Source organism: Pollicipes pollicipes, unplaced genomic scaffold, assembly GCF_011947565.3.
Source record: "Pollicipes pollicipes isolate AB1234 unplaced genomic scaffold, Ppol_2.1 Scaffold_6478;HRSCAF=7683_pilon_pilon_pilon, whole genome shotgun sequence".
NCBI classification, from domain to species: domain Eukaryota; kingdom Metazoa; phylum Arthropoda; class Thecostraca; order Pollicipedomorpha; family Pollicipedidae; genus Pollicipes; species Pollicipes pollicipes.
In genome coordinates this window covers 91,050-112,045 of record NW_023596882.1, presented here as the reverse complement: position 1 = coordinate 112,045, position 20,996 = coordinate 91,050, and the positions used below count along the sequence as shown (strand labels likewise).

Below are 20,996 nucleotides of genomic sequence, written 5' to 3'. Positions count from 1 at the left end.
GCGTTAACTACTACACCTCTGGGAAATCAGAGGTGCGGGTTCTATTCCCCGAGGCACCCGTCCTTTCCGCCGAGGCGAGAGGCAGGCGACGCCATATAGCGTCAGCAGCTGAGTGCGTCGTAAAGCCCCAATGATGGAAGGGGAATGTTCGTATGTGACAAAGACCGCATGGTTGGAGTTTGCATAGCCAAATATCGAGTGTGACAAAAGCATGCAGGATAAAATCTTCCCGGGATGAAGCTTGTAAGGGACGGTAAAGGATGACATATAATGAGGACCATGTGCTAAAACACCATACTTCATAGGGACCGCACGGGTATGTAAGTGCGTACGTATAACGTCGTGGAGTATTCCACCGCTGCAGTGGCCATTAATTCCCGACGCAAACGTGAGATAAAACATCCTATCATCATTTATTGCACGTTCGCTTTTGCTTGTCATGCAGTACACGTAAACGCAGCACGCAGACTTTCCACACATTTCCGGCAACGGCCTAGTCCGACGGCCGGTCTAGCGTATGGCGCTTAATGGCTCGCGGGATAGGTCGTGCGGAAAAGTTCGCACGCGACCAAGATCCCGTGGGATAAAGGTTGTATGGCCGACTTCGTCTCCTTGGCACGACTTCGCACGACGGCGCAGCCTGTAGCTGGCGCGGCACCGGCGAACGAGGCCGCTCGCCCTCCATCGGACGACCGGAACTGAACCGCTGCCTGGCCGCACACCATCGTCGGCCAGAAATGCTGTTGGAGCCTGCACACGTGCTGCGGAATACAGCCGCGTTCGATTTTGTCCCTGATGCCTCCGCTCGGAAAGCATCCATCCAGTGCGTGGCGGAAGCTTGCGAGAAATTTTGGGATGTGAGCGGGTTTTGAAAGACCAGTTTAGGTTACATAAAAGTTTTCGTTGACTAAAAATTTTATTTGATTGCCGCGGCCGGATGCCACATTTTACGCGCAATGTCCATAAATGCGGCTCGATAGCGGTTCGTAGCCCATAATTATGTTTTATGGTGCGCAGCTTAACAAAAACAATTCCAAGATTCTTTTAACACTTAAGCTACTGGATGTAGCGTTGAACGGGGTGTTCAAGTGCTTCCAACTGAAAATGCAACCAATACTCAGCTCTTTTTTCGCGAAAGTTTCTTAGTTCCGTTCACCTACTCAATTTATCGCTTCTTACCTCTGATCCTACGATAACTTTGCTATGGACCTCTTTCATATGCTACCCGCTTGCCGATGTAAGTGATCATTTGCCGACGCTATCTTTCACCACATAAATACATTTATCACTCCTGATCTTTCCCCAGTGCGACCTTCAGTGTGTGTTTCTTACATTCGTAATTTTCCAACGATCCTTTGCACGGCGAGCATTGCTCTGCCGTCACTTCCCTCGCAATATTTTCCTTGCGATCTCTTGCACATATTTTCTCTACCATCTGCCGCAATGCCACACTTATTCGTGACAACCTTTTTTTGACGGTCCTTTTTGCCTATGTTTTGCTTACGATGTTACCCAATATTCCTTGGGCACGATCCTCTGTCGCACAAGCTTTTTCTCCAAAACAAGGTTTTTCTCGACGTATCTTCCTCACATTCTTTTCCCATCTGATCCGATTCTTTGACTGTTAGTTATGCTGCCATCTAATATCCTGGCTGGCAAACGGCTCGGACTATGAGCACCTCATAGCCTTTTTGGCACTCGAGTCAAAGGGGCTGGTTTATACACATATTAATGATTCAGGATTCAGACGCGGACTAGAATGTTTCTCAAACCTGTAGCTCAGTCTAAACTTTGAACTTCATGTACGTTTCAACTATAGATAAGGGCCCCTTTTTAACAGGAAAAATGTTGCGCAAAAGGAAGCCTGGTGTACAAGAGCTAGATTTCCCACGGTCTTCGTGCAGACGTCATTTGGCGCCTGTGTTTCTCTTCCCGGTTCCGTGATGGCCCCCATCCCACGCCGGTGATTGGTGCCGCCCCGAGCGGCGCCGACCGATGGGTCGGAGCCGCGCCGGCTGGCCGGGTCGTTTCCAGGGGACACCGGGCCGCCGTCTGGGCACGGTCGATGGGCGGCTCATTTCGCCTCACAAACGAGTGCGGTGCAGCGGGCCCGCGTCACCAGCGCCGGCGCCGGCGGGCCGGTGGACTGCGCCGGCCCGCCCGGCCCGCTCAGACCCGTCACCAGCGCACCAGCAGCCGCCACGGCCGATCCGGTGACGCGGCCGGGTGCGACGACGCTGACGTTGATATGAGACGGCGGCGGCGAATAGAGCTTAGCCGGTGCCAGGTCACACTGGTAGAAGCTTGGTGCTTCTGGCTGGGTTGAGTTTCACCTCCCATGAAAAGCACGTCTGCCTGGGTGCAGCACCTGCATTTAGCCCGCAGGCAGCTCGGCCCGCCGTTTAATGCCTGCCCACGCCGGCTTTGTTCTACGGCATACAAGCATGCATATTTCATGGAGACTGTCCGTTTCAGGCCGTTGCTCCAGACGATGTGTCAAAGTCAATCTCATTTCATCAGTAAAGTGTAAAACGGGTGACTGTTTCCAGACAGAGGAAGTTAATGCATAAGAAGGAAGCATGCATAGCGTTAGTCGCACGCTTGGAGGGACGTCGCCAGAGGGTGCATTACGTAGGGCTCATTATGAGTCTTGTTTGGCTCTCTTCCCTCCTGCCATGAAACTGAAAGGTGCATCACTTGTAATCTTGTGTTGTGAGGGAGACATTATTTGAGACGGCAGGCGCTGCACGACAAAGATGTGCGTGCCCCGTTCCCGCGTCATTGCTGACGGCAGCCTGTCCGAGCAGGCTGACCGCGAGGCGTCTCACGAACGGGGAGACACGTCCAACGAGTCGACCGGGTGGGCAGGCTGGGTTCTATGCCAGGCGCAGCTCTATTCTTTCCATTCTGATCAGTGCATACAAGTTTTGACGTCTTTCGCTTTTTTGGAGGCGCGTGTTTATAGCTGTTCTCAACATTTCTACCATCTTTGTTTACTTTTCAGAAATCAGACGCTTGTGAAAATATGTTATGCTGGGCTCTGTGCGTTTCGAAGCGTAATATATGTACCGCTCACTAAGGTTTAGTGTTTCTTCATAGCCGTTTCAGCATCACCTTGTGCTTTGGTACCATTCACAAATGTACCGAAACTAAACCGCTTTGTCCGAAAAAGGAAAGGCTGGAAGGCCGCAAAATTGCAAATGGCACTGAACCCATGAACGTAGCCTACGGTTTTGTAAAGCCGGGAGAAATACCTTCTGGAAACAATGACTTCTGAATAGTTGCCTTCGCCACACTTGCTGAATGCGTCATACTTTTCGAAGGCCATCGCCACAGCGTTCGTGAAGTGCTGTCGTTTTCCACATTCCGCCTTTCAGGCTGGGATGCCATATTTTCGTCATATTTGTGGACGATTTGCGGTGGTTTAGCGACTGCAGCTTTCTTGTGCACCTACATATATAACATGAGTTAGGAGTATTTTTGTACCTTAGGGGTGACTTACACCGCGACCAGCGCTTCCGGACCGTCTGCAGTCGACGCGGCCTTTAACACCACCATCCCGTGACGAGCAGGCCGTTTTGGATATTGGCATAAACAGCCATGGGCGTACATTACATGCCAGTTTTTATGGCATCCTATAACTTTGACCACAACCGACGCCCGAAAAACATGTGAGCACACCGTTACGTTCCCGTTACTGTCAACTGGGGTGACCTAAGCGCATCTTTTAGATGAATAGATGCACAGGAGTCTGTGGAACACATCGAGAATATTTCATAATTCTTGAGCATTTTTGTTTTGTAGGATTGAGTCCGAGCCTATCGATTGGACCGATTCCTGGGATCTGATGCTTGAGCCCTTTCTCCACCATCCCAGCGTGAACTTTTAGGTCAGCTGCGGAATCTCGTGGCTAAAGTTTGAAGTGCGACGCCGAATAAACCTCTCTGACACTCGGGAACACTTGTCCTGGTCACGTCCGGCCTATGAGAATCCTGCCCGGCGCTCCACTCCTGTTCAGTATTGGGATGACCCCTCCTCAGTTCCGAGTCCCCGGCTGACAGAGGGGCAGAGAGGCACCAGTGCGTCAGAGCTCCAGGAATGCTGCCTTTGGCCGACCGAGGTCTCCGAGGCCCCGAACGCCAAGGCGGGGTGGGTATGGCCGCCACAGCCCCCAAGCCCCCCCCCCCTTGACTTCCTATTGTTGACATTATCGCCTCCGGCTGTTCTCGCTTCTCTTGGCTGACCCGTCACGCGGCGTCTTCTCTGGCCTACCTGTCCTGACCCGTCACGCGGCGTCTTCTCTTGGCCTGACCTGCCACGCGGCGTCTTCTCTTGGCCTGACCTGTCACCGGCGTGTTCTCTTGGCCTGACCTCACGCGTCGTGTTCTCTTGGCCTGACCTGTCCACGCGGCGTCTTCTCTTGGCCTGACCCGTCACGCGGCGTCTTCTCTTGGCCTGACCCGTCACGCGGCGGTTCTCTTGGCCTGACCTGTCACGCGGCGTCTTCTCTTGGCCTGACCCTCACGCGGCGCGTTTCTTCTCTTGGCCTGACCCGTCACGCGGCGTCTTCTTTGGCCTGACCTGTCACGCGGCGTCTTCTCTTGGCCTGACCCGTCACGCGGCGTCTATCTCCTGTCGCAATGCCATCAGGTTCATTGTTGTCTCCAGTCCTGTCCGACGAACAGGTCCATTAGTTCGGTGTCACAATCCGCGCCGCCTGTCCGTCCGCATTCATGACACCACGTCTTCCGAAGCGAGCTGATGATCTCTCCTCGTCGCCATGGCTCACAGAGTGAGCTGATGATCCTCCTTTATTGCCACAGCTCACAGGGTGAGCTGATGATCTCTCCCCGTCGTCATGGCTCACGGAGTGAGGTGATGATCCCCCTCCATCACCACAGCTCACAGAGTGGGCTGATGATTCCTTCTCACCGCCGCGGCCACCGGGTCCAAATAGGGATTCCTCCTTCCTTAGCACGTCTCACAGAGCGATCTGGTGATGATTTCACTCTCACTACGACTCACCGGGTAAATTGGGAGCCCTCTTCCTTCATCACGTCTTACAGAGCCAGCTGACGGTCCGCCCCCCCCTCGCCGAGCCTGGCGGTCACTATTCCTCTCGTCCCCAGGAAAGGGCGACTTGGTTGGCTGCGACATCCAGCGCCAGCTGCAGGACGGCAGCGACGTCATGGTCAAGTCCAGCAGCGACGTGCGGGCGCTCACCTACTGCGACCTCAAGTGTCTGCACATCGGCGGCCTGGTGGAGGTGCTGAAGCTCTACCAGGACTTTCAGCAGGACTTCAGCAACGATATTCAGCACGACCTCACCTACAACCTGCGCGAGGGCTACGAGGCTGACGTCTCCTCGGTGAGAGCGTGTGGCGGTGTCTCCTCGGGTGGCGGGGACCAGAGTCTAAGGCGCGCCGGACTAATGCCATGGGTACAGACACACAGCGAAGACTGGAGAAAACGAACAGGAAACTGCACGAGGACTGTCTGAAACGTGCAGCTGCATTTCAGTCAGTCCCAAACGCAACAACGAATGTGACATTTTGTGGGTCTGGGATGTGTAAAACATCCACGCATACTAATTATGCTAGAGACGGAGGCTCTTTTGGGAAATGAGGGACACGTCTTTTCCCCAGCGGCCGCTTAGTGACTGGCGCGACTCTAATGGTCTGAGACGACATAGGCTCGGAGCCCAGTCCGTGTCAGTACTCCAGAGAGCACCCCCAAACTGAGGGGGAGGGCCTGACAATGCCGTGCAGTGGCTACCTCGCGCAGGTCAAAGTGGCTCGACGTTGGCAGTCGCTGGAGCCTGGTCGCCAGTAATGGACGGCTCAGCACGCGACCCTGAGCGGGCGTCGCCGCCGGCCGGGCTTGCGTGACAATCGACGAGGCTCGGCGAACGCCGGCCGTAACCGTCCGATGACGCCGGGCCGCCCGGCAACCCACGCGTAACCACCTCCGCTGCATCCGGTGTGAAATCCGCACGTTTGCCACGGGTTCGGTGGCGGATTTTAGGCGTTTTCGCACTAGGGGGCCTCAGGGTCGTGCCTGATGTGCTGTCTTCGTCCCGCTGGGTGCCATTCGACCCGTAATTGGGTTCCCCGGAGCTCGTGCGGAAACAACAACTTACCTCGCCGCGCTGTCGGACGCCCGTAGCGTGGCCGATTGTGGAGGGCGCGGCACGAGAACCTCATCCCTGACGCGCCGGCGCGCCTCGCGCGGCAGGACACGGAGAACAGCGTGGGCGCCGGCCACACACTGCCTTCCATCAGCGAGGACAACGAGGCCGAGGAGGAAGCCGAGGAGGAGGACGATCCTCCGCTGTCGCCGCAGAGTCCGCAGCTGCGCCGGCCCGGCAATGGCCGCATGTTCAGGTGAGGACGCGGCCGCAGCTGAGGGAGGACAGCACCTGGGCTGAGCGGCGCGCGCATCGACCGCAAACGGACGGACGGGCGGCAGGACCGGCAGAGACGGATAGCAGTTTGGTTTGGGAACATATCGAACGCCCTTGGGCTGGAAACAGAAGCGATAGGCAGGTATTCAAGTGGGGCTCGGTGTGGGATGGGGCCGGATTGGAACATGGGGCAAGTGGTCTCGACGGCTAAGTCTGAGGCGCCACAGACTTGACTTTCGACAAAGTCTGGGGATCGTGTACAGCACCGACCAATGCGTCAGAATTGTCAACTATAATCCTCCAAGTCAGCACTGCTCCTTCAACGAACGCGAAGGTTCGTCGGACCACTGCCCTGGACCACAGCCCGGACCACTGCCCTGTATCTCATTCAGTCGGACGCGTCCTCGGAGGGCCGAAGCCGCCCGCCCCCCCGTGCGCCATGTCTGCCGTCAGTGAGGACTCGGTGACGGCCGTGCCCCAGCCGCCTGCTGTGTGCCCCCAGTGAGGACTCGGAGCCGCTGCTGCGGCCACGCCGCGAGCGCAGCCCGGTGGGTGGGCCCCGCTCGTGCTCGCTCTCGCCGATGGTCCTCCGGCTGCGGCGGCTCGGCTCGCTCGACAACATGACGTCAGAGCGGCAGCGTGACCGGCCCGCCGATGACGCCGCCTCCAAGGTCGACCAGATCCACGACCAAGTGAGACGCGTGCCCCCGCGCCGGCCACCTTTGCTGGCCCGCTCAACAGCGCGCCCACGCGGTCCGGCCGCCCGGCCCATGGGCTGGTTTGTATGCAAATTTACGGTCGGGAGCGGTCCAAAGGGAGGCGGCTGCCGGGTCCCAATCACCCAACATCGGGCGACGACAGCCACCAGGGCCGGGAGTGCTCAGCCAGCGCCGTGGCTCCGTCTGCGCGCTTCCGGCTCCGGGCGCGCGAAAATAGACGCGTCGTTCCGGTGGGTGTCCGATTAGTGACGAATTGACTCGGTCAGATGAGGTTTGAATGACCAGAGGTAGCAAATGGTCCGTGGGGAGGGTTAGCTGTGCCGACAAGCGCATGCTCAACCCATTCTGCGATCTGTTCTGGGAGTTGATACGACCTCAGCACATGTGATGATGTGCGCGCGCATTACGGCTTCGTTCAATCCCATGTTTTTTTTTTATTTTGACGTTCGCTGGCTTCTTGGACGTCAGGATATGTTTGCAGTAGTTGCTGTTCGCGTTTGTGGTTTGGTATCGATGGAGGATTTGTCTATCTTTGGTCTGGCAAACCGTATTTGTTTTCATTAACGCGAAAACCGTAAATCTGTTACACCTCGCCCAGGCCTCTCGGATGTCGGACAGTTGACACTATTTAAGATTTGCCTATTTTTATCTCGTAACGGATTATAGTGCTTATCTTACTTGTTTCTATGTTTCAGCTTCGCGGATTGAAAAAATTCAAATTATGTGGGTGTCGGTGTGGTGGAAGGCTGCCTGAAATGCTGCCATTATTCTGTCGTCATAATGCGCAGTAATAGCGTTAATTGGCATCATGGCCAGCTCGCTCTTATGATTTGAATACGCCATTTAAAGCCAAATTTTACGCACGCTCGGCTGAAAATACGCTATCGATGTTTTACGGTGGTACGTGCCGCCCAAGATCAGTGCCGTGGCATCTGGTAGAAATGACCGGTTGCAGTACACACTGATTCGTGTTTGAACCCCCTCTCGGTTACCTTGGTTATTGCTAGTCCACCTAAGCTTTCTTTTCCCATTTATCTTGGCCACGCTTATGACCGCCCGGTGTTTTCAGGTACAAACTGCTGTTCAGCTCTTGCGGACGCTCACTGCGATGAAGCCCCCTTGCGCCACCTGTGATCAAGGAACACAAACTGAGTTTCCAACGAGAATGCTTGAGGAGTTCGTGTCGCGCAACAAGGAACGAGTGTTAGCGTTGCTGGGCGTCGGCACGGACAACAAAGTGTTGAGCGCGTCTCCCAGCCTCCGCTCGCCTCAGCGAGGGGTGACCTTCGCCCTCGGACTCGGGTCAGGCAAGACAGAGACGTCGCTTCGGGCACGCGCGCCCTCCCAAGTCACGGACTTCTAGCCCGCCCCGCCCGCGAGTGGACCGCACTTACAAGGCGCGCGCCCGCTCGAGAGCACTTGTTCTATCTTTGAGAGTTGTTTGTTTATACCGAGAGTGCCTGTGAAATGGCTGAAAGGTTCTCCGTTAGAACGCACACTATGTACCCGATTATCAGTGGAAGCACGGGTCAGCGCCGGGAGCGAATCGTGCGTTGTTTCGAATGGAGTATATTGCGACGCGTTCAAATATCTTCCTGTACATATTGTTCGCATGTGTCCCTACGTTCCCTAAACATGCCCGGATAAATACAACATACCAGCTCACCTACGGCCCTAATTGCCCCGACCAGCACAGCATCACGTCTCTCCGTCCGCTTCAGACACTTGAGGGTAAGAAGAAAAAGGACCAGCTGGCAGCCTGCCCCCCCCCCCCCCCCCCTCCTCCCATAGACCCTGTTTGCGAGGCCTATGGCTGCGCCGCTGGTGGCGGCCGCATAAGAAGTCACATTGGGCAAGTGGGCTGCTTGCACAGCTGACGTTCATTCTTCGTAATCAGCGTCTCAATACGCAGAAAACCTTCGACCCAACACACGACTGAGAGGAACGATATCTGCTCGCAAACCTTCGACCCAGCACACGACTGAGAGGAACGATATCTGCTCGCAAACCTTCGACCCAACACACGACTGATAGGAACGAGTCTGCTCGCCGTCACTGCGCTGGTCCGCTCTCTGCGCCTCGCAGCCCGGCACGAGTCCGGTCCGGCGCGCGGACGGCCGTCACCGGAGCCGGACAGCTGCGATCGGCAGACTACGCCCTCCGGCGACGCCACCTCAGCAGCACCTCGTCAGCACGGGTCGGATGGTGGCCGTGTGGGGTGTAGGGGCGCGTCCGCGCCCGGCCCAGAGCTGAGCCGGCGCCTCGCTTGACGGCGACACGCGAGGCGGGCCGGTGTGGTGCTGCACCCCGGAGCAGGGGCGGGGGCAACGCGGTACGCGAGGCGGGACCGGCGTAGTGCTGCACCCCGGAGCAGGGGCGGGGGCGACGCGGTACGCGAGGCGGGCCGTTGTGGTGCTGCACCTCGGAGCAGGGGCAGGGGTGACGCGGTACGCCAGCCACGTCCTTCCACCCGCTGGCCGCCAGGGCCGGACGCGCCTCTTGTGGCACGAACCGAACTGATGACAATGGCTTTTTCTGCCAGCTTTCCGGCCCCAACTGTGTCACCGGGTGCGACGGCGAACCTCGCTGCATCCGCTGGCTATGATGTCCGGGGGCGAGCCAAAGTCGACGTCAATGAGAAGTTTATTGAAATGCACATGTTTTGAAACTCACAATTCTTTTTGGCGTCAAAACTCGTAACAAAGTACAAAAGTCAACACCGAGGCAGCAGCTCTAGTAGGCCGATTCTCATCAAAACAAAAGAAGATAACAGAAACAGTTTTTTGCACTGGCCAAAACTTGAAATTACTCAGTTTTGTACTCGCATTGTATTATGACCAGTACAGGGCGGGGCCGGCCGTGGCTGTGCCGGCGGCCGGCCCCTCGTCAGTGGGGGACCCGGGCGGGCCCCCGGGCGCCGCCGGCCGGCCGCTGGTCGCTGGCCGGCGGCGCACTCTCCGGGGATGGTGACACGGTGATGTCCCGCAACATGTGCACGTACGCTCCGACTCATTAGCAACAAACGGCATGCAAGGTGGGCCCGGGCGGCCGGGCGCGCTGGGCCGCGGCTCGGATGGCTAGACGGCGGTGGTGGTGGCGCGCGGGCGCGCGGGACCAGCCGGCAGGGACGCCAGTCGCCGCTGACCGCAGTAAGGCTAGCGGGCCGCCCGCACAGGCGGCCGGAGCCGCCTCGGACGGCGGCCAGCGCGACGGCGTCCCCACACGGAGGTCCCGGCACCTGGCCACTATGGAAAGTCTCACTCTCAAATCAGAATGGCCGGGGGCGGCGCGCCGGCGCCGTTTGGTGACAGATGGTCGGCTGGCCGCCGGCGCGCGCGCCCCCCGATCCTGGTACGATGGCGCTAGCAAAGGCACGCTGAAAACGGCCGCCACCAGAGCGACCGAGGCGCTCGCATTTCCTTCTGAACAGTGCCATTCTGATTTGTTTAATCAAGCAGTTTATCATTACTCAATAAAAGGAAAGGTGGCGTCGCTGGCGTCTGGCTGCCGCCCGCAAGGTGCGGCGCCGCGCTCGGCTGGTATCTACACACGGGGCCGGGCCAGGGCCGGGGCTGGCTGGCCGGGGCGCCGGCCGCTGCCGCACCGCCACTCGGAACAGGGCTAATCGGACGATGGCTGGGCGGGCGGGCGGGCGGCGGCGGCGGCGGCGCGGAGCCCGTCTACGCCTGGCTCTCGGAGGTGGTGTTCTCCACCGGCTGGGCGTCCGCCTGCCGGACATACGTCGCACCGGTCACCCGGACCGCCTCAGACCATCGGCTCGACAGCAGCACGGCGCAACACGAAAAATGGCTGATTACAGCTGACTGGGACAACGCGGTGGGCAGTGGGGCAATACAATGGGAGGACGACCACTGGTCGGATGATCACCGAGAGGTGTACGCAATCGAAGCCAGCCAGCGGGCGTCTCCAGTGTGTACCTGACTGACCTGTGGCGGAGTCTCCTTCTTGGGCGACGTCTCCGGGACAGGAGACTGGAGGACAGCAGAGACGGGAGATTCAGCATGCAGGCTACTGTATACGGTCACAGGCTCGGCTACGCGCGACACCCGATCACATACCGAATGCCGACCTGACTAAATCCCCAACTTCAGACACCATATACGACTGAATGCCATTCAAACGGACGACCATGCACCTGAACCCGGCGTGTGTGCCAGCCCCGGGGTGACAACCGTTCCTTCTACCCGTCGAAACACGTACCTTAACCTCGGCAGCTCCATTCTCCTGGGAATCCCCTTCTCCCTGTAAACGGTAAGGTCCGCTAAATACACACGCACATCGACAAACAGCAAAAGCTGGACACGACACCATCCAAAACAGTGCCCACCGGTTCATGCTCGTGCCCAAAACGGAATACACGCAGACTACCTCCAATAAAATGCAACAGTCGATAAGACATGCTGCCACCGACGCCGCAGGCACCCACACGACCCCTGCTGCGGGGCGGCGCGCTCACCTTGCCACCGTCGTCGCGCGAGCCGGAGCGGGGCGCGCCGCGGCCGCGGCCAACGCCGCGTCCCCGGCCGCGGCCGCCGCGGCCTCGGCCCCGCACGCGGCCCCGGTAGCCGCCGCGACCGCGCGGCCGGTCCTCGCCCTCCTCTCCCTCATCGTAGTCGCCGTTCTCGGCCGGGTCGCCGTTCTCGCGGCGCCGGTAGCCGCCGCGTCCGCCGCGGTAGCCGTAGCCGCGCGGTCGGCCGCGACCGCGGCCGCGTGGCCGCGGCGCCGGCTCCTCGTCGCCCTCGAGCGGCTCCTCCTCGTCGACCTCGTCGTCGCGCCGCCGGCGGAAGTAGCGCGGGAAGCGACGGTAGCCGCGGCCGCGGCCCCGGCCGCGTCCCCGGCCGCGCGCGCCGTCGCCGCCACCCTCGCGGTCGCCGTCGCCGTCATCCAGCTCCTCCTCCTCGTCGTCTGCGGCGAGCCCGAGGTCAGCGAAGGGTCAGCGAAGGTCTCGAGGTACACGAAAGCCGAGCACGCGGGTGCACCAGCCGAACCGACTGAACACGGGGTGTGGCTCGTCGCTTTCGCAGGTTCAAAGGCGTTTACCGCACCTGGGGAGTTCGAGGGAAGGCGCGGCAGGTCCACGCGCAGTTACCCAATGTTAAGTTTTCCAACGCATAATCAACTTGTGAAGATTGGTTATCGGCACACGCTGCTGATACGGCCAACAGTCGCAACCTCTTACGCGAGCAGCCGTGATCGGGAAAACCAAATGTGGCGCGTGGCGCCGCATTCTAATACACGGCTCTGGATCCAAAGTCCAAGGGCTAGTCACTTGCACCACTTGCGCTCCTGCCGTCCCATGCCCAGCCGCGCAAGACCGCACGTTACATCCTGCCATGCTAGGACGGCTACTAACCGTGGTATTCCTGGCCTTCTTCGCCATCATCTAGAACAGAACGACGGGTCACAAGCGGGACAGGCGGCAGCCGGCCACAAGCGAAGGCAAGCGGCGCGTCGACGACTGCAGGCAGGCGACACCACAGACGACCCCGACCATTATGGTCCAGCATGGCTGCAGCTCTAGCGCCAGTCACGGATCCAGACACAGCCAGACGGGGCCAGCACAGCCGCGGCTCCAGCGCCAGCCAGAGACCCAGACGGGGCCAGCACAGCTGCGGCTCCAGCGCTAGCCGGAGACCCAGACGGCGCCAGCACAGCTGCGGCTCCAGCGCGAGCCAAAGACCCACACGGGGCCAGCACAGCTGCGGCTCCAGCGCGAGCCAGAGACCCAGACGGGGCCAGCACAGCTGCGGCTCCAGCGCGAGCCAGAGACCCAGACGGGCCAGCACAGTTACTGCTCCTGATCCCAAGCGGACGACACAGCGGCACAGCGGGGTACAGCCCGACAGAGCCTCGACCCTGGCATGCTGCCGGGCAGCGCCGTCAGACGAGCTCCCAACCCCAGGCAGGTGACGTCAGCGGCACGGCGTCGTGCAGTCATACACGGCTCCGGCTCTGCTCTCCAGACAGGCCACGAGGTCTGACGCCGGCGCGCCGACCGCCAAGCAAGACGCTGGCAGCGGCCTCCAAGCACTGAGCGCGCCCGCCAGCAGCCCAAGCCCAGCCGCGGCGGCCGTGCCGCAGCCAGCTCGGCCCCAGCCTACCACACGACGGTCCGGCGCGTCCGCGTCCGTCCGCGCGGCCATCAGCTCCCGGAGCCGGCCGGCGCTGGATCGGCTCCAGCCTACCACACGACGGCCGGGCGCGTCCGCGTCCGTCCGAGCGGCCGTCAGCCCCCGGAGCCGGCCGCCGCTGGATCGGCCCTCACCGTAGAAGTAGCGTCGGAAGCGACGGCGCCGGTCGGCCGCGTACTTGCTGCCCTGCACCGGCTCGCCGGACGGGCCCGTCACGTTGGCCGCCTCGTTGCCCTTCTCGCCGACCACGACGTCGAACTCGACGATCTCGCCGTCGCCCACGCTGCGCACCAGCTTGCGCGGGTTGTTGCGGGTGATGGCGCTCTGGTGGACGAACACGTCCTCCTTGGTGTCATTCCTGGCAGGGCAAGGGCGGCGGGCTCCGGTCAGTTGAGCGTACACCGCCGGTAGCGGCGCCGGCCGCTCCAGCACACCGAGCGGCACAGTTTGGCCGCGCTGACGCGACTACGTTCGTTGACCTTGCGGCGCGCGGCTTCAAACCAAATCGCTCGAGGACCGACGGAATCACTCTCATGCTGGTGTTACACCAGCACCGAAACCCAAGAGACACTGGTAAGCCATATGTTGTGTAACAATGCAATTAAACTTCATAAGGTCTAGTATGACCGCAACCTCGACACACACAGATGGACAATGATGAAAAGGGTTGCAGATCTCCAGGACCATATAAATGTTGAAAGATGAACTATCTGACATCTCAACATATCATGTACATCATGTCTCAAGCTGTGGCTTATGACACACAACAAAAATATTCACATGCAAACACAGAAAATGAAGCCTTTGTTCAGACCGAACATAGCTAACAGTCATTTACAGCCCTGCCAATGCCGAAAGACTCAGTTCTAAGATGATGCAATGCTTACTTCATAACCCCTGTTACTGACTGCAATTTGGAGGTTCAAGCCCTGTCAATGATGTGAAAATTACTGATAAGGTATTTTTAATGATAGGGATCATGAAGGTCATGCTTTTTCTTGCCTTAGATATGGAGTGGCCCCCACATGTATTAGAAGGGAACATCAGAGCTGTGATACATTGCAGCTCCTAATTTCGGTTCACAGTTCTGTGCACTATGGTGAATTTAATAACATTCCTGGTCTCATGTTTATGGGGAATGGAGGATTTATTTTTTTGTTGAAAAAATGACCTCTAGTAACCACATGAAACATGGAAAGAATGGCAAAATGACATTTTCAGTGTGCACCAAGCACAAGCAGATTTTGCTGTATTTACAGAGCAATGGGATCCTTGCCATGGCCCTTCTTGCTGTGGTCAACAAAATTCAAATACACATTGACAACTGAGGTCATTTGGCATCCACTTAACATGTTGGAAATACCCTACAAGTGCTGAATACTTTTGACTCCACCCCAGCCTGACCTGTTGATGAAACCATAGCCACTCTTGACGTTGAACCATTTGACGGTGCCAGTGACCTTGGTGGCTGAAACGGAACATCATGGAGTTAAGATCGATATGCTGTCACCCCAAGAGAACAAGCCATTAACCACACCACACAGCCATTAACCGCATTAACCAACATATATAATGATCATGGGGATCTGGATTCATGCATGCCATTTCAGCCCCATCCAACATGTTTTTGCTTCACTTTACCTTAAGCTGCTTGAGATTACGGTCGACTTTGCCTGCAAGCCCTGATATAAGAATAATGACAAGTTTCTGTATTCAGAGCTACTCTAAGGTGGCACATAAAATTAATACAATGAATCTGTTGAAGCCAAAAGGGCACCTCACTGGTTTTTACATTGGTATAGCATGGTGGAGAGGACCACAATGGCAGGCAAAACATTTGAATAATTAACCACTCTCAATAAAAGCTGCTCCGACTGAACCCAGAGCAAACCCGAGATGTGGGTTAATGATAAAACCACCCCAAAGTCATTTGGTTGAGTCTTTCCTGGAGTGTGAAAAATGTCCAAAACATAACCATCAGGATCTCCAATGGTATCACAAGAAATACAATGCCTCCTTTACCAACTACGGTTAGAGATACCACATCATACAATTTCACAACAGGACACAAAAAGTAATAGTTCCTTTATTTCTTGTGATGATTAGATATTGGGGTTTTGACACATTTTGGAAACTCCCTTAGCCCCAATATTTTTTATATACTAATTTTGCCAACAGAAATTTAAAAATCCTTCACTTTATGTTGCCACATGTTCTCTACTCCCACTGAACTAGTAAAGAGAACAAAAAAGTAATGCAATGCTGTTTAGAAAATACTGCTGATAAGCCACAGCCTTTACGAATGATTCATCTAAAAAATGTGATGCAATCAAGTTATTTGGTTGTGATCTACTATATCACTGCATGATATGCAGTAGAACACTAATAATTCAGCACAGCACTGTAAAAACCTTTGGGCACTATAAGGTTGCTTGTAAGAAATGATCTCATACTGCATAAGCAGCTGTCACCCATGATTCTCATAGGATGGTTGTAGGAATAGAGAAAATTAAGAGCTAATAAAATCAAAGCCATGGTTTACATAATTAGTGGACCAATATGCTAGCCACATCTCATTATATCCTGTTCTAAGCCTAAATAAGCAACTGGAGAGGCAGCATTTGAGACAGCAAAGCAAGATTCCAAGCCCCAAAATCCCATGAAAAAATTGAATGATACAGCTAAAAACCATACATTGCAAGATCAGATAAGAGATCAAATCACAATACAATGTGATTCAAAGCTCCATGCACATCCAAATCACCACAACTGAATAAACTTAGCAACCATGATAAACTTATTTCCCTGAAATACTTGGGTTGGAGGTTTGAGTTGGTCCAAGCCACACTTCCCCATGCTACATTTCAACTATCTTATGGTTACTCTCCATTCCTTTAGTCTCTATTAAACATTTTGTGTCACTACTTAGCTATGGATAGCATGTGGCATGTGCTTGACATGCACCTTCTGACAATGCAAGGGAACATAAACCCATAAGAGCCCTGATTCAGCTCCCTCCCCCCCCCCCCCCCCTCCCCAAATGCTTCCCTCAACCATACCATCTTGAGCAAAATGTCAGCACATCCTCGTGGCAATAGTCGAAACGAAACTTGAATGAGTGGTTTAAAGAGTCACACAACACTCTGGCAAGCATTCAAAGCACTCAACCAAAATACGATAGTCGACGGCATCGCTAATCCTCACTCAACACGCGGTCCAACTTCTCGACGAAACCAACGCACAGGTGAGGCGTTTCCAACGCATCATTTACAGGCCGGTTTTGCGGGAAGGAGTGCACAACAAGGCTTACCAATAAGTTCTTTTTCCTTAACAGCCTCTTGTTGTTCAGGCTGCTTCTCCGAATCTGCCATGGTGTTGGCTGGCGATCTTAAATGATGGAACGATTAGCCCCGATGGATGGTGTTCCTCCTCTGCTAGGTCTTGTCCAACATGGCGCAGGCACGTTGCCATGGAGTTTGCAGAAATGCTTTGCTGTGATTGGTGGAACATACTGGGCCCGAAATAAGCTACCAATAAGGGACGGTATCGCGGACGTGCACTTGTATGTCAGTGGCGGTGCATTGCAGATTTTGGAGCTCGTGTGCCGCGACGGATCAGTTGAAGGTTGTCTAATAATGGTGAATAGTAATGATCCTAGCATTACTTAAGCAATGACTAATGCATTTCGGGGAAGCCATGCGCCATAAAAACGAATTTGGACACAAATATTGTCATGCGTTTGCTAAAGCCAAAAAGCAAACAAATTTCACAAGACATTTGTCTCTTTTATGATACTTCTTTCGAAAACGATAATTCCGATAATAAATAATTATCTCGATGAGCTTTGGATAACATTTTGCTGAAAGCATAAAGATTGAAGAACGCATTCTTTGGTGGAAGGAAATTTGGTAGTGATATGGGACCCTTAACGACGCTAATGTTTCATACATGGTGCGCCTTCACCTTTCGCGTGTCCCGTGTGCTGGGCCATGTCGTGTAAACTCTAAAGTTGGGGAAGAGTCACAGAGCCGATAACGTCGGGCTGGTCGCATTACTACTGCGGCGGGCTAGGTAGAGCAGTGGTCGGCTGTGTCGCCTTTTCGCCGTTTGGTAAGCTCTTTTAATCTTCCTCAGTGCTTACTGTTTTACTGATGTATATCATGCTGCTTACTAAAAGCTGGCCGTCAATTCGCCTGCGTATCTGGCCCTCGGAGGCCCTCGGTCAGTTTTCCAACATAAGTGATTTTCAACTGTAGTTGTGTCCGCACGCTGATTGTTATCTGCATGTATGTGCGAAATAAAAGCCGGGCCAAATTGTGCCCAATTTTTGGCATGATTTTTGTGCAGAAATGTTTTTGTGGGATTTCTGCCCAAAGTTACTTCTGCAGCATCACAGCTCCTTGAAATGTTGACTCTACACTGAAATTCATGGGAACTTGCACCAAACACTGATATACATGCAGGGAAATTGTTGTTACAAAGCTGCTCCCATGTTTAGATTATCATACTTAACTTTTTGCTGCAAAGCTGCTCCCATGTTCAAAGTAACATGTTTTTCCAATCTGGATTAGCTTGAGTTGTGCAGATACCAGCTATGATGCATATCAAAGGCCTAATAGTATGTTGCATATGCAAACATTATCCAGACAGTAAGACATGGCAAACTCAACAAGATCCTGTTGGTTGCAGACCTGCGTTAAGTGTGCTGATTGATGTTAACTATGCACCAGCTTTGCTTACTTAAGCCTCCTCAAGTTTCCACTTGAGTACAAGTAAAATAGTATGAGCACAAGTCAAGAGCACAGTGATCACTTCCTAGAGGATAATGATGATAATGTTTGGCTTGTTATCACTGTTCTCTCAACCACAACAAGCACGTTTCCACCAGTGATGGATCTAAAGAAGAAACTGTTTATTATATCTATTCAGTTGTCCAAGAATTGAATAGATTTATGAAATGGTGGTATTGTGAGACTTGTAATTTGAGACTATGTCAGCCCGGAATTCTAAGTATCACATTACATCTCTTGGAAACTTTAGCATTTTGATCTCATCTGACCTGAAACCATTTTGTAAGGATATAGATATCAGGTATGTTTTGTTGTCATGCTTGACTGTAAACAGCATGACACTGTTTTGCAGCACACGATGCCGCCCCGGCGGGCGCCGTCGCGGTGGCGCCGCCTGCGGGCTGCCCTCTCGCCGGACCAGCTGCAGCGCTACCTCTTTAGCCCTGACTGCTGTGTGCCAATGGCAGGGCTTCTACTGCTCGCCGAGTGCGTCATCAACGTGGCCGTGATCGAGCGCGTCAAGTACACAGAGATCGACTGGCGCGCCTACATGCAGGAGGTGGAGGGCGTGTGGAATGGCACACTGGACTACTCGCTCCTGAGCGGCGACACCGGTCCGCTGGTGTACCCGGCCGGCTTCGTGTACGTCTTCCTCGGCCTGTACCATGTCACTGCGCAGGGCGCCAACATGAGGCTGGCACAGTACATTTTCATGGTCATTTACCTGGCCAACCTGGCACTGGTTAGTCGCATCTACGTGCGGAGCCGCAAGATCCCGCCATACATGCTGCTTATGATGAGTCTCACCTCCTACCGCATCCACTCCATCTATGTCCTGCGTCTCTTCAACGACCCGGTAGCGATGCTGCTGCTTTACGCCAGCATCAACTGCTTCATGGACGGCCGCTGGTCGCTGGGCAGCGTGCTGTTCTCACTCGGCGTCTCGATCAAGATGAACGTGCTGCTGTTCGCGCCGGCGCTGCTGCTGGCCTACATCACGTGCCTGGGCTGGGCCGGCGCCGCGCGCCAGCTGACCATCTGTGCCGCGCTGCAGCTCGTGCTCGGCGCGCCGTTCCTCGCTACCAACCCGATAGCGTATGTGCGCGGCGCGTTCGACCTGGGTCGAGTGTTCCAGTACCAGTGGACGGTCAATTGGCGCCTGTTGCCTGAGGCGCTGTTCCTGGACCGGCGGCTGCACGCGCTCCTGCTAGCACTACACGTGGTCACGTGCGCAGTGTTCGCCCGCCGCCGTTGGTACCGCTTTCTGGAGGGCTTCGCGCGCCTGCAGGCGGCCGACGGCCCGGCGATTCGCTGTCAGCTGCTGCTGCTGCCGCTCTTCACGTGCAACCTGGTGGGCATGGTCTTCTGCCGTTCGCTGCATTACCAGTTCTACGTGTGGTACTACCACAGCCTGCCGTACCTGCTCTGGAGCGCCAACTTCTCGACGGCCACGCGGCTCTGCATGCTGGGCCTGGTCGAGCTCTGCTGGAACACGTACCCGTCGACGGCCGCTGAGCTCGGCGGCGCTTCACTGTTGCCACCTGGTGCTGCTGGGCGGCCTCTGGCGGACGGGCGCCGTGCTGGCGCAGGTGGCGCCACCGGTCGGCGTCCGCAAGCTCAAACAGTGACGTGCAGCCGTCAGTTACGTGCCTTCAGGTGTGTGGACCCGGGAACAATGGCACGCTGCAGTCGTGGGCTCGGCACTGAGTTACTACACTGTGGCCGCTGGCGTGGTGTTGCCGTGTTAAGGGGTGGGGGTCGGGTGGACCGTATCTAGTCTCGCAATAAAGTTGGTAAATCTGTGGATTTTGTATTTGACCAGGGATAGTGACGTGGCTGGGATTTTGTGTGGAACACTGAGCCGTAGCTCGTTGACGGATTTGAATAGCTGTCCTCTTATAAGTCATTGGGGTTACATGTGCGCGCTCGCATGTTGCACAGTACGTGGGGCTTGACGATTGATGTCCAGTTATTGATTCGAGACGCGAAAGAACTGCGACTCAGTGTTGGCATTGCATGGGTTGGTGTGGGGCCAGAAAGTCATGTTTCTGAATGTTAACTTTCTGACTAGATCAGAGGATGCGAAACGGATGCGCGGCATAGCATTGCAAAACCAAACCAGTCAAATTGGTCCTCTATGGCAAGACGTAGAAGTGTTGCTTGAGTGGGGAAAGAACACTGAAGAGCACGCAGTTGCCGTTCTGGATTCCCACAGACGTAATGCCGCGCTAACGTTTCTAGATAGACGCTATCGTCCATTTACCGCAAAGGTCTTCGAGGACCGAATCGCTGGCGCAGAATAATTGCGTTTTTGTTTTTGTTTATGGACCTCGTCTTAGAGATATTGCCAAATTGACGTCCAAGCCTCCTGCGCAAGAGCTTCTGATAAGCCAACACAGGGTCTGCGAATTGGTTGAATACATACGAGCAAGTCCAAATGGCTGGCGCTGTTGCACGGTACATTTCGACGACGTCAGCTGCAGTTTGTTCACTCCAGCAAACCATCCCAGCTGGCTCCAAAAATCGAGCACAAAACCTGCGGAAAACCGGTCAAAAAGTCACGACCTGCGTGTTAACGTCAGCCCCCGTAAGACGTTGACAGACCAACAGCACGAGAGGACCGGCGGCCCGTCTGTCTTGTCGCTCCCAGGACAAGTTCGGGTGGCTCCGGTGTGAACGCGCGGCTGCCAGAGCAGGGGGGAGGGTCCTGAAGCCTGTTACGACATATCGTGAAAGGCGTGCCCACTGTCTGCATGGTACAATCAGAGCATGAGGCACACGTTTTGCCAGGACAAGGCATGTTCAGCCTGCGAACGTGCCACAGACGTGACGCCCGCTCACCGAGCTCATGCGATCGTCGAGCGTGCTCGTTATGGTACGACACGCTCCTGTGTGCGCTGCGTCGCTCGAGCAGCTTCCGCGCCCTTCGGCT

General features: G+C 55.6%; 3 protein-coding genes across 6 annotated transcripts in view; 2 read left to right on the top strand and 1 right to left on the bottom strand.

The window, feature by feature from the left end:
• Window positions 1–8,787, top strand: part of LOC119106951 (potassium voltage-gated channel subfamily H member 8-like) — a 51,238-nt gene extending 42,451 nt beyond the window's left edge. The window contains 4 exon segments of the mRNA XM_037230295.1: window positions 5,130–5,368; window positions 6,235–6,383; window positions 6,906–7,095; window positions 8,192–8,787. Coding sequence (XP_037086190.1) covers window positions 5,130–5,368; window positions 6,235–6,383; window positions 6,906–7,095; window positions 8,192–8,485 — 872 coding nt within the window. The 3' untranslated portion in view covers window positions 8,486–8,787.
• A 966-nt stretch (window positions 8,788–9,753) lies between these two features.
• Window positions 9,754–16,736, bottom strand: LOC119106949 (Y-box factor homolog). 4 transcript variants are annotated; one of them, XM_037230291.1, is made up of 8 exons: window positions 16,585–16,736; window positions 14,679–14,742; window positions 13,409–13,632; window positions 12,497–12,526; window positions 11,600–12,048; window positions 11,344–11,385; window positions 11,061–11,114; window positions 9,754–10,850 (listed from the first exon to the last, which is right to left on the bottom strand). In XM_037230291.1, the coding sequence occupies exons 1-8, from the start codon at window positions 16,643–16,645 to the stop codon at window positions 10,803–10,805; spliced, it is 972 nt and encodes a 323-aa protein (XP_037086186.1). In that variant the 5' UTR covers window positions 16,646–16,736; the 3' UTR covers window positions 9,754–10,802. The 4 variants fall into 4 exon arrangements, with proteins under 4 accessions (XP_037086186.1, XP_037086187.1, XP_037086189.1 ...); XM_037230292.1 differs by having other exon boundaries at window positions 11,070–11,114; XM_037230294.1 differs by lacking the exon at window positions 11,061–11,114.
• A 550-nt stretch (window positions 16,737–17,286) lies between these two features.
• Window positions 17,287–19,810, top strand: LOC119106953 (lethal(2)neighbour of tid protein-like). Its single transcript, XM_037230297.1, is given in 3 exon segments — window positions 17,287–17,384; window positions 18,417–19,571; window positions 19,573–19,810. Coding segments are annotated over 2 exon segments (1,269 nt in total). The 5' UTR covers window positions 17,287–17,384; window positions 18,417–18,422; the 3' UTR covers window positions 19,693–19,810.
• The last annotated feature ends 1,186 nt before the right edge of the window (window positions 19,811–20,996 follow it).

What these genes read in the sequence shown, in the direction of transcription:
- LOC119106949 (XM_037230291.1), bottom strand. Translation starts at nt 16,645, where the DNA reads ATGGCAGATTCGGAGAAGCAGCCTGAACAACAAGAGGCTGTTAAGGAA. An exon ending in TAAGGAAAAAGAACTTATTG is followed by an intron (nt 14,743 to 16,584) that starts GTAAGCCTTGTT and finishes GTTCCGTTTCAG; the next exon opens with CCACCAAGGTCACTGGCACC. An exon ending in CTCCGCCACAGGTCAGTCAG is followed by an intron (nt 10,851 to 11,060) that starts GTACACACTGGA and finishes TATGTCCGGCAG; the next exon opens with GCGGACGCCCAGCCGGTGGA.